Source organism: Rhea americana, unplaced genomic scaffold (assembly GCF_003343005.1).
Source record: "Rhea americana isolate MKP2758 unplaced genomic scaffold, rheAme1 scaffold_183, whole genome shotgun sequence".
NCBI classification, from domain to species: domain Eukaryota; kingdom Metazoa; phylum Chordata; class Aves; order Rheiformes; family Rheidae; genus Rhea; species Rhea americana.
The window spans coordinates 1456742-1472319 of NW_028185961.1; the positions used below are offsets into that span (position 1 = coordinate 1456742).

The following is a 15578-nucleotide window of genomic DNA, read 5'->3' on the forward strand; positions in this document are numbered from 1 at the left end:
TAGTCGAAGTGCCTGCACTCCCTGAAAGCAGTGGAGTTTCTGTGATTTATACAAACCAAGAGGAACCCTTTAATACATGCACTTTTGAGAGAGTTGTGCTGCTAAGTCTCTTTTCCTTGTCTAATATCTTTTACATGGAAAGTAAGCAATCCTGCTGCATTTTGACAAAAGAGCATCTGTTGGAGAATTGCCTGTTTCTTCTCCCAGGTGACCTTCCTTTGGGGAGCATGTTCTGTCTTGACTGCATGCTCAGGCTTCAGCCAGATTCTTGAGGCAAGTTTAAGTGAGAACAGTGTCTCTCTCATCTTTTTTCTTTTTTTTTTTTTTTTTTTTCTTTTTGTCCTGTTTTTAGCTGGTGTATTGCTTGCAGTCATTCCTCTTGTTAATGTCAGGAATAAAGACCACCATTATTGTTTCATACCTAAGTCAAAAAGGTATCGATTAAGCAGTTTTTAAAACAGTTTAAAATTCGAGGCCCTTTAAAAGATTTGATGAGAATAGTGTTTTGGAGTTGTTTTTGCCTTAAAAATAGTATTTAAGTAGATTGAAAAGACTATTTTTGTTTTCTAAATGATAATTAAAAGGAACATACAGACTTTTCAAGTGGTCTGTTTCAAACAGTGAGTCGCAGAAGAAAATTAATGAGACATTTAGTTTTGCTTTTCCTCTAACAACAACAAAACAGGTGGTGAATAATGAAATCTGAGAAAGCCTGGTATAGTCAGAGTATGAGCCAAGACCTGCAACCTCAAGGCAGCAATAATGTTTTCAACCAGTGTGGCCAGCTTGCCACCTGCTGTTGTCCCAAAATCGTTTTGCTGCCACCGCAGCCCAAGGGGACACGCTACCAAAACAATTCATTGCCAGCCCACAGAAGAGACAATTTTGAAGCAGCCGATGTCAGTCAGTCAGTATTCTTTCTCTTTTAATTAGCACCTACTGATAATGTTGTGTGTCAACATTAAAAAAAAATACTATTTGATAAGCAGACCAATTCAGTGTTTCCAGTCAAACAAAGATGAATTTTCTTTAATACTAAATCAAGTCACGCTATATCTGATTGACAAACACTGCTGTAAATTAAAAATGAAACAAAAATAACAAAGAATTGCACACTGTAGAAGCTCAAATTCTCAAAAGCTGAAATTGCTGGAGAAGTCACACAGCTGTTCCTCTTTTCTCTCAARTGTACTATTTTTTGCTCCTTTTACTTCCTAGTCCTTTTCTTTGTCACTAGGGGAGCAGGTAGTGTGTGGATATTCAAAGAGAAAAACACGGGAGTACGTAGAGGTGGATGTCCTACATTGGAAGCACATCGCTCAGGTCACATTAGTGAAATACAGAGGGGTAAGTTGGAAAGACATTAAGGAGAATTTGGAAGGGGCATGAGAAGCAGGAATATTGGTTGATATCTAACTCTTCAATTTTCTACTGCAGACAAGGGAAAGAAAGGAATGAAGCTGAAATCAAGAGAATGGCAGATTCCAGAAAAGAGAGAGGAAAAAAGAAAAAGATAAATGTTGGGGAATTGAAATGACATGATAGGAGAGAAGGCAGGAGAAACTACCACAGAGTGAGGCAGCAAGACACATTTCAAAGAAAATTGGATGCAGGAGTGTTGCTGTTARGTTCAATGGTGTCGCAGGGCCATGAGGTATATCTGCCTGGGTTAAGGGGAGGAAGCAATGCCCTTGTCCATACCTGAGTACATTCTTAACAGGATGACTGGTAGATCTAGTTCATAGACATGAAAGACATGCTCCAGCATGCGGCTTTTATTGGTCAAGAGTTAGCGATGGCGGGAAAAGTGCTTGTATGTGCCGCCATGGCCTGAAAGATTCTCCTCCCTTTCCTCCTAAAGTAAAATTAACCTGAGGAAACAAAATATGCCTGACATGTGAGAAAACTCTCTTTTTACTTACTGCTCAGATGTTGTGACCCYGAATTTTTACCATTGTTCACCCCCAGTGAATTCTAACGGTGACAGTCAACGATACATTCGTTGTGTCCCCTTCAAGYATCTGTACTGATGTCTTGGCAATCTTGGCATTTGAACTTTGCCAATCAGGCAGAAAGGAGTGTCAGCTTGAAACGGCAGCAGATGAAACGCGCACCCATCTGTTCCTGTGACCTGGCTTTCCTTGCCCAGGCTGTCTCTTTGTCGTTCTCTCTGTAGAGAAATGATGCCATTTCACTGGTAAAACAAGACCAACTCTCYAGGCAAGCCACAGACTGTTAGCACAGGGTAAGAGGCATTGTACTTTCCAGGAATGTTCTCTGTCAGAAGAGCAGTCCTTTCTTGCAGCAGTTCCTGTCGCCCTTCTATTATCTCGGTTCTTCTAAATGCTCCTATGTAGGTTTTGCTCTTCTGCTCCCTACCACTAGGCAGCTCTGTTCTCTCTTCCTTGGGCGGAAGTATTAGGCTCTGTCTTACTGCAGGGAGAAATGTTACTTCCAGAGATGCTTTAAGCTGTTCAGATACATCATAAAAGTAAGAACTCATTTAGCATTTGCAGAAGATTAGGATGTTTTATATGAAACCAGATTTAATGGGAAGAGGAACAAAAGGAGAGTGTACGAACTCTGGCTTTTCAACTGTGTTGTTTTTTTTTTTTTTTTGATCTTTCAAATCTGTATGAATGCTAACATGGAAAGGCCATACTCCTGTAGCTTTTTTTTTTCTGGAAAAACTGTAGGTTCAAATATCTATCCAAGACCTCCAGATGAGTAAAATGGAGAAAGGTGAGACATAGCTCTGCCAGGGATGACCATTCTGTTGCTTGATGGCAACACCTGCAGCTGGTCACAATACGTTTGGTGCTCTGAGATTAAGAATTATTTTGTGCATTCGTTGCAGATCAGGGGATCTCAGAGGTGATCTACTGTAGATAGAGTTGTATGAGGATGATCAGGGTAGAAATGGGTTTGTAGGTTTGTGTATCTTAGTGTGAGACAGCCATCAGTGTAGAGCCATCCCCACTGTAACACAGATTTTCTTCAGTACCTTCGGAATTTTTTGTAACTTTGCTGAAATTGCATTTAAGTCAAATTGCATAAAAGTCACTGTACCTAGGCTGTCCGGGAAGTCTGCTGCTTAACCCACTCCTGAATCAGATGGTGAGCAATGGCCTGTTTGGGAGGGAACCAGGGTAATAAACAGCCATGCTCTTGTTTTGAAGCTTTGGGGTCTCTCTTGAGAGCCTCCACGATTTCTTCCAGGCCAAACCAACGGGCTGCCTCCAGTTCCAGGCGGTTCATACTGATCTGGAAAGAATTCAGATAATACTAGTTGCTTAAATCAGATAAAAATGTGGCCAGCAGTACCTTGCTTATTCTCTGTACCTGCAAAGATCCCAGGCTGCAATGGGCAGGGTGCTTAATCCACTCCTGAATTAAGTGTTGATGCCAAAAGGATATTACTGATCACCAGTGTTCTGTGATCTTGGCTTTCCTTAGGGAAGCCTTAAATCAGGTAGCCCTGTTCCATTATAGCATTAACCTACAAAATACCAGTGGCTGAATACAATCAATAACACAGCAGAAACTGCATGTCTCACTGGGAATGCGATATTACTAGGTAGAAGTCTCATCTGCAAAGTTCAGAGGAGAACCACAGGTGTGTTGGGCTCTGGGCTTGGATTCATACGGTGACCCAGACAAAATCTGGCACACTGCAACAGAAGATGTTTTTAAGCTTGTTCTTCACTTAGAGAAAACTGATTGAAAACTGCATTGAGAGATTATTTGATGCTTTCCAAACTAAAGTCTGTGGACTGAAAGAAACTTCACTATGTAAAGTGAATAGTGAAATGCCTCAAGGGGACCGCTCACCTCGGTCTGCTGTGCCCTCACCAACACATGACATGCTATCATTAAGCAGCTACTGGGAAAAGGCCAGTGCTGAGACGCTGAATACCGGAACGACTCCACCTCCAGGCCCACCTCTTCTGCCACTTCTCGTCGGACTGTCTCCTCCACAGTTTCACCTAGAAGCAACCAAAGGTAAGCAAGGGCAGCCTGGCCTCAGGGCAGTGAACCATGGCAAGGGAATGTAGGCACACTCACTTCTTAGGTGTTCCAGCCCTAACTGCTCGAGCACAAGCAGTATCTCTGGCTGTGCTGACCTAGGAACATTTCTGTCAGCAGGATACAGAACTGAATCCATGAACCATGTATACCTGCCTTAAAGGGAGGCACTGGGGACATGAGCTGGTTTTGTACACGTACAGCAGATAGAACAATGCTGCCCCTCTTCATCATTTTTCTCTTTAAGCTATTTTCCCTCTCGTAATAGGTGTTTTTTCCAGCTAGTATGCACTAGACACAGAGTAGATAAAGCAGCATCCTGCGTTCTGCTTGAGGAGTATTATATTTGTAATTTCCATCAGCAACTGATAAACACCCCAAAATGTTCCCATTCTCTTCAGATACGTAGAGCTATTTTGAGTTCTAGCTGAATGCCAAAACTGATCTATTCAGGTCTAACACCTTTTCCCCTGCTATCGCTTATGTGCGCATCCTCTGAACAGGCCTGCAGTTGGTATCCCACAGCTCTGCCCCAAGCCCTGCRCGTCTGGGGCCACAGCGCTGACCAGAGACTGCCATACCTATGTCACAGAAACCTGACAGAGCGGTGTACATCCCCGGAGGAAACGACGGCTGTCGTGCAAGGAGGCACCGGCTCCCATCAGACACCAGGGTGATGACCACTGGAGACATCTAGCAAAGGCATCAAAAAGCAAAGCAAGGCGTTAAGACCAAACAAGTGAGTGCAGACTGTTGCTTTTCCTAGCCAGCTGGGGGTCACTGGATGAACGCTAAAGAAAAATTGCCCAGCTACACAGAGAGCACTCCTGCTGCCTTTTACAGAGTCCCCTCCCTGTGGCCTCATAGTGTTGGCTTGTCACCGCCGAGACGTCGTGTTGCTTACCTTGCTGTTCACGTGCTCACCTGGGGATAGTAAGTTATTCCACTGGCATGGCAAACACGCTTGCTGCCAGCAACATTTTTCTGAGTGGGCTGTCCAGTTTTGCTACAATACTGGTGGGAATCATGCCACCGGAGAAGGGCCTGGGCCTGTGAATACCGAGAGAGGAATGCAAAACAATTTACACTAGGGGCAAGGAAATGATTCAAGACAGCCTCCCTGAATGATACTTTGCTATGTTCTCCCCAGCATGCAGTCAGATGGATAAACCGTGACAGTGTTTGAAAGCCTCAGAAATGTATATAAAATACAGGCATTGCTTTGAAAAAAGGTTTGATTCTGCAGGCAGAATTTCACGCTTCTTGCTTTAGCATCCAAATTTCAGCATGTTAAGGGGATGTGAGGGACGAGTTGTTCCAAACTGGGATACAGTGGGAGTAGTAATGAGAACAGAACTATTCTAAGTAGTCTCCAACACAACTGGCTTCTTGAAATATAGCACAAGCACCACAGACATTATACAGCAGGAAGAGAAACATGAGTTATTTCTACTTATGGGTAAAGGCAGCTGATTTTCACACACTGGTCTTTTCATACGGTTTCCAAACAGGACATCTGTCGAGTAACTGCTTATACAGGAGCAGTTTTAAAAGAGCAGTTCTGAGAGACGCTCTGTAGGTTCCTTCTTGAAATTCAGTTTGCCAGGAAGATTACAGAAAATTGGTGCCTGATACTTATTAAGGTAGGAACAGATTGAGATTGCTGTGACTACTGCAACTGGTAAGATTACTGTTTTTCATGCTGGACATGTGGCCGGTTAAGGCTAAATGGCTAATTAGTGCAGTCATTTTTAAGCCACTTCTCTCTTTCTATTGCATCTTTCTTTTGCAGATAGCAAATTTTGGGGGGATATTTGCACATAGCAAATACCTTTTTGGGACAGCAAATTTGAGAAAGCTGCTGTAACTTATAGTGTGTTTTATACCTAGTTCACTGAAAAGGTACACTAGGTACTTCCACAAATACATGCTAAATCATAAAACTAATATGGGAGATAAGGAAAAGGGCTGATGTGAGAAATTACAGCTTCCTAAAGTAAAAAATCCTCTGCCATACCGATGCCAGCAAAGGAGAATCTTTCTCATCCACTACGAAGAGAGCCTTTCGTAAGTCAGTAAATGAACCCTTGAGTTCAGACTCAAGAACCGATTTCTCCAAGGCTCCTGTAACAAAATAAATCTCTGATGATAAATCGCAGTTACTATCTCAACTCTACACCCCTCATTGTTYGGGTATACGGTTTCTGGAAGTTCCCATGGAAATGACAGCACGTCAGTGGTTACACAATCCAAAATATTAAGTGATCTACAAACAGCCCATCTTTACTAAAATATGCAGAGGAGGAACAGTGCAGTTTGGTGGCTCTGACACACCATGCTTGCAACATRTCCAACAGAGGACCACACAGAGGGTTTTTAGCAGTAAACATCACCCAGCAAGGAYTAAACAAGCTGCCTAGACAGGACCTCCATTTCAACGAACTAAACATGATGCTGACATGGATGGAAGAGGAATCATGCCAACCTAAATCCAAGGCAAAGTGTGGTACGTGCTCATCTGAACAGCCAGTCAGCACAGACTTTTCTATCCATTGTTCAGTTTCTTTGAACTTCTCCAGGACCCTCTTCATCTCTAAAGAGCACGAGAAACAAGAGGACAAAGCTATGATGAAAATGAGTTTATACAACCATGTTGTACATCTTTAAGGTGCTCACAGTCTTGGCTCAAGGCAGGGTGCAAGTGTGAGCGAGGGACCAAGCAAGAGGTTCCATGCTAATAGAGACCAGAAGTCTGGCTTTTCTCCTACTGTTAACTGTTAGATCATTTGACCATCACATCAAGCTGAAGATGCAAATGTTTTAATGCTTGCGGAGCTGTCTGCTGCTTCTCCTCTATACCAGCTGATACCTCTCTCACAAAGAAAACTTCTGGGTTATGCCAGATCACCTCCTCCCTTTGTCAACAGACCTTGTTGCTTGTTTTCCTGCCAGCCCTTTCTCTTCAAAGGGCATAGTCCTAAATGTTTAAAAGTGTTCATCTCAAAACAGATCAGGCATATCTTGATACCCTACATACATGCAGAGCATAAGCTTGTGTCCGCATGCTGAGGCTTTAACTATAAATAGTCTTTTATGGGTAACAAATAGCATGCTGCAAATAAGGGATGTTCCTGTACAGCTTGATAGATTTTTTTTTTTTTTTTGAGTGCTATGCAAGGAATTGTTTATTGCAAATTAGTCTGTATCATCTGAGCTGTCTGATTTAGGAAACATTTCTTACTAGACACTTGCTTACCTGTTGCACTTAACTGTGGTACCAAATATTTCCTTCCCACTTCCTGCAGGAAGGGGGAGAGGTTGTGAAAGAGGTAGAAAGTTCCTGAGGTCTGGGCTTGTCTACAAAAGCTATCATCTTCTTTTAGCTCATTTAAGTATCTGCAGTAAGAAAAGAATTGAGAAAATGAATGCAAGACAATGTTGAGATTACATGTGCTACATGTATTTGGACACGTTTATTTTGGACAAAGCAGTGGGGCAGAACAGATGGTACAGATTGTGCATTATATGTGCTTACAGTTTTATACAGCTCAGTCTATTCATTGGTGGACTGTAGCTTCTAACGAAGGTGCTGTGTTGGCAAGAAATACTCCCTCCTACTACACAGGCAGCCTCGAGTCTTGGACAGCCAAGGAGCTCTGTAACCCMGTCTTTTAATGCGAGAGGTCTGCTTTATGATCATTTGTGTGCAAGAAATCTTGGYGTTCCCTTATATATCTCTGCTTTGGATGGCTCCAAATCCTGTTTGACCAAATGTACTACTGAACACTTCAAATGTTGAATATACTTCCTGTCAGGCTGCGTGGATTATTCAAGGGCATGTGCTGCCTGACACGTTGACTTAGGAGATAAAAAATCAAACTGAAATCTCAGGACCAAAGCGGATGGGGCCCGAGTTAGGAAAATCGGTCGTTGGAAAAAGGCCRTCAGAAGATGCTTCTTTCAGGCTTTTTGAAGTAGTACTTAAAATGGGTATGAGCAGCAACGCTTTAATTCTGCCTTGTTTTTAAGAGTTCTTTAGACAGCARGTGCAGGCATTAATCTACAGAGCTTCAGCGGAAAGCTCATGCAGCAATACTGTGTGACCAGTGAACTGTTAGATTAATCCCTGGGTTAGATTTAGGTAGGATTACTTGTGACAGTGGATGCAGGATTGCCAAAGTCTCGTCTTTTCACTGTAGACAGGAATTAGATGAGAACTTACCTCATTTTCCTAACATAAGTAGAATGTAACCTGCAGAAGAGAGAGGAAGCTCTTCTATACACTGCTTGATAAATTACAGTCATAATCAACACCTAAGGGTAGCTGCCTCTGCCTAAAAAGAGAAGCACAGAATATAATGCAGCGGCTCTGCAAAGATGAGTCTCATTTAAAAAATGCAATACCCCAGTGCTACCAGAAATCTCCCTCTCCCAAGGAGTCTGTAGAACACTGGCATTTGCTTTCTAAATGAATGGTTCATAGTATAGCTGCACACCAAACTCAGTTTCAGGTAATTTATAAAGACATGTATGAGATATCTCAGTTTGTTTCCTTCTGTGAGCATGCACAGAAGGTTTTACAGAAAGTGCTGTAAGATTAGGTTAATTAGTGTTGTCCTAAACTCCTGTATCACTGGGATAGAGAACAGCAAATGTAGTTGCTTTCCTGTTTGTTTCCTATGTTGTTGTAACAGCCTTAATCCAACTGAACATCCTATTTCAGCAAACAGTAGATTTGTGGGAAAGGCAGTGATGCCAGAAAAGAATGAAAGACAAAATATCATCAGCAGAACTCCTCRAGTTAGAAGAAAGATAGCAGTTGCAGATGAATGGGATTATCTCCAACTATGAATGTGTTTTCTGCCAAAGGAGTCTGCCACATTTTCAGCTCAGGCAACTACAGACTGCCATTTGAACTTGGCTTCAGGATGTCAGAAAATAACCAGAAACGCTACTATCTCTGGTATTTTTCTGAAACAAAAACGAACTATGATTCATAATCCTGAACAATTAGTTTGAATATGCCACTTTTTGACCATAGATCTTGAAGTCCTTTAGGAAGGAAGTTATGTTTGCTTATTTTACAGAGACACGTATGCAAGGGTAAAAAAGAGCCTGGGAGCCTCTCCTTGCAGTCGAGGTCAGTGATGGCTCCCAAGCCTGGGTGGTGCYTGAGAAGAGGCTCCTGTCCTTAAGGGCAGCCAGTTTCTGTAGGCAGCAGCACAGAGGGGAGAGGCGTTGCTGGTGCTTTGTGGCTTCTGAAATCTCCGCCCCAGAGGGCTCTTTCCCACTAGGTCAGCTGAGGGTGGTCTTCCCCAGGAGCCTGGAGCAAGGCAGATCCCTAGGGAGAGCCGTGAGTCCAGCCGCCAGGGAAAGCGGCGTCCTTGCTCGCTCTTCAGCTGCGGGAATGGGAACTTGGCGTGTTGCCTACCGGATCCAGCAGATGCTGGCGAGGACCGTGGCCGTCACAGAGACCATGTCTGAAACGATTTTGTGGTGTGCTGATTACGTGGCTGTGATCTCTCCACCCCCACTTCTCACAGAGCCCAGCTTGTGGAAACCTCCAGCACGGCAGCCAGCGCTGAATCAAGGAGGAGTTTGCGAGCGGCTCTGCACTTTGCTCCAGAATGGGCAGCCGTGAAGGCACGCAGGAGGTGACCAGGGTAGGGAGAAAAGGAATAAATTGTACCTGGAATAGTGAAATACAGCGTATGTCCAACCCCTTCCTTACTGAGGGCCACAGTGCCAGATTTTGCTAAGGATTATTGAGAACTCACAGACGCAGACACTGCAAACTTGGTCTCAGGCCAGCCCAAACTCTCCCGCCTTCCCTGCAAATCTTATCCMTGTCCTGGAGCCCTCAGGAGGTGGATCCAAGCCTGTGACTTCCCACACGTTTCTCCCACTTACTGTGCTCTATGCAGAAGGAATGCTATCTCCGGGAGCATTAAAAAAAAAAGTGATAAAAGCCCCTCGTCGACGTTGGCTGGAAGCAGAGCTACTGCAGGAAACGGGAGCGGCAGCCCATGCAGCGGCCCCCGGCTTTTCAGCCGCTCTTCCCCGGCGCTTCCCCTCGTGGGAGCGCTGGGAAATGTAGTTCTGCGGAGGCTGCTCGGAGGGGAAAAAAGGGCTAAAGTTAGATGGCTGACGCTGTGTGCTTAGCCAGCTAGCATTTGGGSTTTGCTTGACTGCCTGACAGCGGAGTCCTTACTTTGCACAGCTGTTTCATGCGGCAAGAAAGCCACGTGCTGTATTTTGCCAAACAGAAGTTATTATGAGAACAACGCTACCGCAGCGATGGGATCCGTTGCTGCAGAGCGCAAGAGTTCGTTCCAGTTTGTTCCTTCCTTTCGTTTTTTTTTCCTTTCTTTCCTTTTTTTTCCCTTTCTTTCCTCTTTTTTTTTTTTTTTTTTGCAAGCTTCTCTGCTTTTTTGTATCTGAAACACAAGAGCATTGTTTAAAGTTCAGGATCACACTCCTCCTTGTGTCTTCAAGCAGGAAAACATGCCAAGAGCTGTGTATATCTGATGGATGGAGCTGTTTATGGAGTGTTCAAGCAYCCAAGCCCACAGCTGAATTTGCAAGTGAATAGCCCTGATCAGAAAGTGCACTTTGCCAAGACAGATGTCAGAATAATGACAAATACTTTTCATGCCTTTATATCTGAGGAAGTACTGAAAACATTATTCTGGGCTGGAACCTATGTGCCTCTATTTAGCACAAAKAATTTTACAAACATGTAAGTTTTCAGAACTACATTTTGCTTTTTTGGTCATGAATGAAGACATTCTAATAGAGAACAGATGCCATGTAATTTGAGTGCATAGCTTTCAAGAATAATAAATGGATATGCAGGGAAATAGCACTTGTTACCAGTGTTACTTACAAGCTTAATTTTAGTTATGCTCGACTGCTATTTGTCTGCTTCCTGAAACAAAATAAGCCCTATCATATTAATCCACTAGGCTAATTGGATTAATGGACAAAACACATCTTCTCTTAATAAGATAAAAGATTTTAGTATAATCCCTAAGGGAAGTATCCATCCTGTTGTTAAAACAAACTAAGAGAGCTATTGACCCTAACTGCCCTGAGAAATAGATCTTGCAACRAGAGCTGGTTTTAGAGGGAAGCAGCCAGGGAAGAAGATACCCATAGTATCTCCAAGATACCCAAGTATCTTGGACCTTAAACCCTGGGACATCATCTCAGCTTCCTTCAGCCTAAAGTGTTAGGTCATTTTATAGGCACACCTCTATCCGTGTGAAGGATGAAAAGCAAGGGCATAACACTGCAGCCAAAAGCTTCCTCTGAAGACTAGATGCAGCTGATGGAAATCACACATTAGGCTCATCATGTATGCCTGGCCTCTGTGCTGATTGGAGATCTGCAGAGTAAGTGAGATTGGAGTTGTTTCTGTRTCTGTGACCATGATGTGTATGAGAGTCCCTGCGTCTTTTCCAAGTATCCATACGTGTAGTTGTGGTAGTGCATTGTCCAATTAAATATTTCTGCAGCAYGTAAGCAGGGGAGATCATTCTGGAGATGATAGAGGCTTTTTCAGTCTTTATTCAGGTAACAGTTTAAGTAGTAAAAATATTGGTTGTCACCTTGGCACTGAGGTTCTTCTCTGTAAGTTTTTTCAGGCTGGGTTCTGAGCTGTGTGAATTGCACCCATAAACTGTGTATGTTTTATTTGTTCCCTGCAGATACTGTTCTCCATGCTCAAAGCAGTCCTGTGAGTTAAGCAAAGGCCTGGCCATCCAGCTGCGTCTCCGATAGCTTCCTGTAGCTTACTAATTTGAACTTTGTCAGGCTGCGAGAGGAAGTGAGTCTGTAAGACTCTTCTGATGCAGGAAAAGCAAACAGAAGGAGCAGGCAAGGAAGCTGCAAGCAGTGAGAACAAGCACTTGTGGTCTCTTGTACAAAGAAYACTGCAAAACAGGCAAGTCTTCACTCCTACTGTCCTTGCTTTGTTTTTTCACACCATTTTTTATTGAAATTACCTTAATACAATCAAAGAAAAGGGAGCAGATAAAATAAACCTGAGATTCATTGCTATCTTTATAGAAGGTAATTGGTTGTTAAGAAACTTCAAGGAACTAGAAATGAGGATGTAGAAAAGAAGCCTCAGCAACACAGAGTGTGTTGGTAAGAGAGAGCGTGTACTAATTTGGCTGTGGTTTTGGCCTGGTAAGCGGTTTTTACTTGGTAAGGTCAAAGAGGTAGAAATTACTTAAGATATAGGTATATGTACTCTCTTGCTTGAGATTGATGTTATTAATGAGAGAATTATTTGRAAACTACATTGATTAGCTTAAATGAATTACACCTGATTGTCTCAGATAATTACTGTTTGGCTAGTTTTGCCTTGTAAATGTTATTGTTAGAGTTGTTTTTTTTATTGGGTTTATTAAATATTATTAATATTAGTAGTTGGTAAAAGACTTTAAAGCCAAAGAAGTGGTTGAAAAACGTGACTCTAAGCTAATAATGATTATGCTGGTTATCACTTTCTTTTTTCTTGCTATTCTGTTTTGTGCCTTTCCAGCTGCCCCTGAATAAGCAGAAACATGTTTAGAATTGCTAACAGCTGACCTTTGCAAAATAACTGTTAATTACTTACTTTAAATACATCTGGCTAGCAGTTTCACACTGAAAACTTATGGTCAAGCCACAAGAAACTTCTTGGTAGTTTTTTTTTTTTTTTTAAGTGAGAGGCCAAAGAAAGACAAACCGCTTTAAAGAGAAGGTTAATGAGTAGTCTTTCCCTCTAGTATTAAACTTTAGATGCAAACCAGCCAAATCTGGCTTTGCTCTAAAGTTAGACTGTAGCCTGTATTATGTATGCAAGGGGCTTCTACAGTTTCCACACTCAGGGTGGAGTTCTTGAAAGAGAGAAACTGTCTGGTTTGGTATTGCTGAATATAATCTATGTTCCTAACATTTGCACAAGTGTAGAGAAGATGTTTTTACATCTGAGTCCAAATGACATTTTAGAAGGATTTGTTCAGTTCAGCTTCTTGGGGGTAGCATGTGTATTTTTGTCTTCTGCCCGTCCCTGCCTTTGTTCGTTAGAGAAGATATGCTATGCTGTGCGAAATAATTGATAATAGGATCCAGCTTCTTGATTGCAGGTAAATACTTCTCTTTTTCATTGATTTAATATGTGGGCACTGAAATGTAAACACTGTGTGAAACTAGAGGAGGCTTCATCTGTTTCAAAAGGATAAACCTAGGTTGTTAGTATACTTAAACAGCTAAGCAGTGCTGTGAGCTAACTGTATGATACAAAGATGACTTATCTGTTCATGCCTGTTTTCTCTAAAGGGATGTTGAAGGACTGGAAGAAGTTCAGCGATGGCAACAGGGATGATCAAAGATACGCAATGCTGCTTCTGCGATGAACTAGGTAGATGCTAATGCTTCAGCCTGAGTAAGGGGTAGGAATTGGCTGTTTGTGGTCTCTTCTGGTACAGCACTTCGTAGTACCAAATGCAGATAGAAGAGGCCAAGTTTCCAATTAACAAATGGAGGTGCTTCTCTGCCCCTTGGGTAGGGGACAGCACAACTCCTACATAAAAGATGTTGCGTACACAAACAGTTTTAGCTCAAGGGGGAGGAGGAGAAATGCGTAACAGGGAACTCAGAAGGTTATTAAACAGAAGGACCACATAAGGTTGAGGCAGCTAAAAGTGCTGGAGGCTGTGATAGTATTCTGAGCAGCTTTCTACCAAATGGACTGCAAGAAGCATTGATGCAAGTTGTCACAGTTACTCTCATGCTTTTATGAGGCCACTTCTGCCTTATCCTTGTTCTGGATTGACCTTTTTTTCAGTATCCTTTCAGTTTAGGGCCTATGGAATACTTCTGTGGGATTGTTCATAAAAGAAAGTGTGTTGTTAGGCTTATACTTGTTACAAAGGAGTCAATGTTTCTACTGGAAAACATACAGAAGTCTGTAAATCCAAAATAAAGTCTGAATGCCACTTGCTACTTGTTTTTTCTATTATTCTCTTTGAACAAGTGCTTCTCTTGCACTTGTTCTTATAGACAGTAAGTGCTTCTTAACGAAGTGCTAGATTAACAAATTGTTCCCTTCAGGCCTGCTTGAAGCTGCCTGCCTCATCAGTGCTCAACAGCAGGTGATAATGCACAAGACCAGCATAGAGACTTGCGAGCAAAGTTTTACCATGACTGGAGCACCAGTGACTACGCTGGAGTCACRGAAGCCAGGACAAAATGAGTGAGTACTGCTTATCTTAGTGACAGAAAGCACTGATACGAYGCAGAAATCAGCTTCTAGAGTGAGGCGATGCTGTGACCATTGGGAAGAGCCCTAGATTTGGTCCTTGGTATATGCCAAACACCTGGGCTCCTTTTGACACACAATTCTTAGCCTCTGGCCCCATGCTGACAACTACAAGTAAGCCTGCTAGTAAACATGCYGACAAACTGGCTTTTGTTGAAGTTCTCCACTATCTGTCTTTCCAAAGTGTAAAAGAAAGTCTGATGAAGAAATGTATGGAAAGCAGCCAGTCTCCCTAAGAAGGTTTGGAATGCCTACAGCGTGTGAGGCTTCACCAAATCTCTAGAAGCTACCGTTAAATCTCGGACTAGATATTATGGACTCTTTGGATCATAGAGCTTTAACTAGGTGCCTSAGCTAGAGGCTTGTGTATCATTCCAGTGTTTCCTGCCAGTTCTAAGAGTTGTACTTCTATTGGAAGATGACCAAGATGAGAGGAAAGGAAGGCTTATTTTTGATGGTCAGTTTTTAGCAGAACTAGCCTTCTTCCTGCTCTGGTGCAGCAGCACTCACAATACTGGTGATGTAGTCAGCTGCATGGATGCAGATGTGTCCACATCTGGACAAAACGACTAAACTCAAACAATATTGTTTTTTTCCTCTATGTCTTGTCTCATACCTTTCTGCAAAATGGGGCATAACGCACAGTGTCTCTTAAAGAGCAAACACGACAACACTGTTGTATGAGTTGAAGCTTAGATAACAGCTTAGGTACAGGGAAAAAATCTTGGTTGTGGATCATGCACAACCTCCAGTCTTTTTTTATGAAGTAGCTGGTTTTAAGCAAGACAAAATTGCTAAAGGATGCGTATTAGAACGGGATGTTGTGATTCATCAGCAGTAGCTAGTTACAGTTGGTTCCAAGGGTGCAGAGTAACACCGCAGACTTCRGCAGAGCCGCACTGGCTGTGTGTTAACGTCGGTGTCTCCCCGAAGCTGTACGGAACAGAAGTCCCTGGCTGTTCCTGGCATTGGCAACTCATTGCTGSTGTTAGTGTTAACCGTGCACGCCTGTTAACGAACGTATGGAGCCGTCTAATTTCTGACTTCGCTGCGTCTTGCCTATGACCTTCCCTGCTCGGCAGGAACAACTTTTAGGCAGGGCTTTGGGCCTGCCCCGCCGGGTCACGGCTCCCCGGGCAGGTTTGCAGCGCTGGGGCAGAAGCGCTGCCTGGCACGGCGCGGGGGAGGTCGGGGGCCGGCCGTGCCAGGGAGGACATCGCGCTGCAGAGCCCGCGTCTAA

The 15578-nt window shown here is 43.0% G+C and overlaps 2 protein-coding genes and 1 long non-coding RNA gene across 8 annotated transcripts in view; 2 read left to right on the forward strand and 1 right to left on the reverse strand.

Annotated features, from left to right (window-relative positions):
* Positions 1 to 1760: 1760 nt before the first annotated feature.
* Positions 1761 to 10093, reverse strand: NUDT13 (nudix hydrolase 13). 4 transcript variants are annotated; one of them, XM_085302041.1, is made up of 9 exons: positions 9937 to 10093; positions 8249 to 8360; positions 7283 to 7422; positions 6512 to 6619; positions 6044 to 6150; positions 4951 to 5076; positions 4608 to 4719; positions 3832 to 3986; positions 1761 to 3264 (listed from the first exon to the last, which is right to left on the reverse strand). In XM_085302041.1, the coding sequence occupies exons 2-9, from the start codon at positions 8329 to 8331 to the stop codon at positions 3070 to 3072; spliced, it is 1026 nt and encodes a 341-aa protein (XP_085158167.1). In that variant the 5' UTR covers positions 8332 to 8360; positions 9937 to 10093; the 3' UTR covers positions 1761 to 3069. The 4 variants fall into 4 exon arrangements, with proteins under 4 accessions (XP_085158167.1, XP_085158165.1, XP_085158166.1 ...); XM_085302039.1 differs by having other exon boundaries at positions 9458 to 9964; XM_085302040.1 differs by lacking the exon at positions 9937 to 10093 and having other exon boundaries at positions 8249 to 8727.
* On the forward strand, positions 3917 to 14002 carry LOC146597474 (uncharacterized). Its single transcript, XR_014895491.1, has 5 exons — positions 3917 to 4002; positions 4530 to 4765; positions 10525 to 10765; positions 11736 to 11971; positions 13357 to 14002. It is a non-coding gene; the product is annotated as an uncharacterized LOC146597474 (long non-coding RNA).
* Positions 14003 to 14252: 250 nt separating this feature from the next.
* Positions 14253 to 15578, forward strand: part of P4HA1 (prolyl 4-hydroxylase subunit alpha 1) — a 41928-nt gene continuing 40602 nt past the window's right edge. For all 3 annotated transcript variants that reach the window (XM_085302037.1, XM_085302036.1, XM_085302038.1), the window contains exon 1: positions 14253 to 14272. The gene's annotated coding sequence lies outside the window, so the exon portion shown is untranslated. The remainder of the gene's footprint in view (positions 14273 to 15578) is intronic.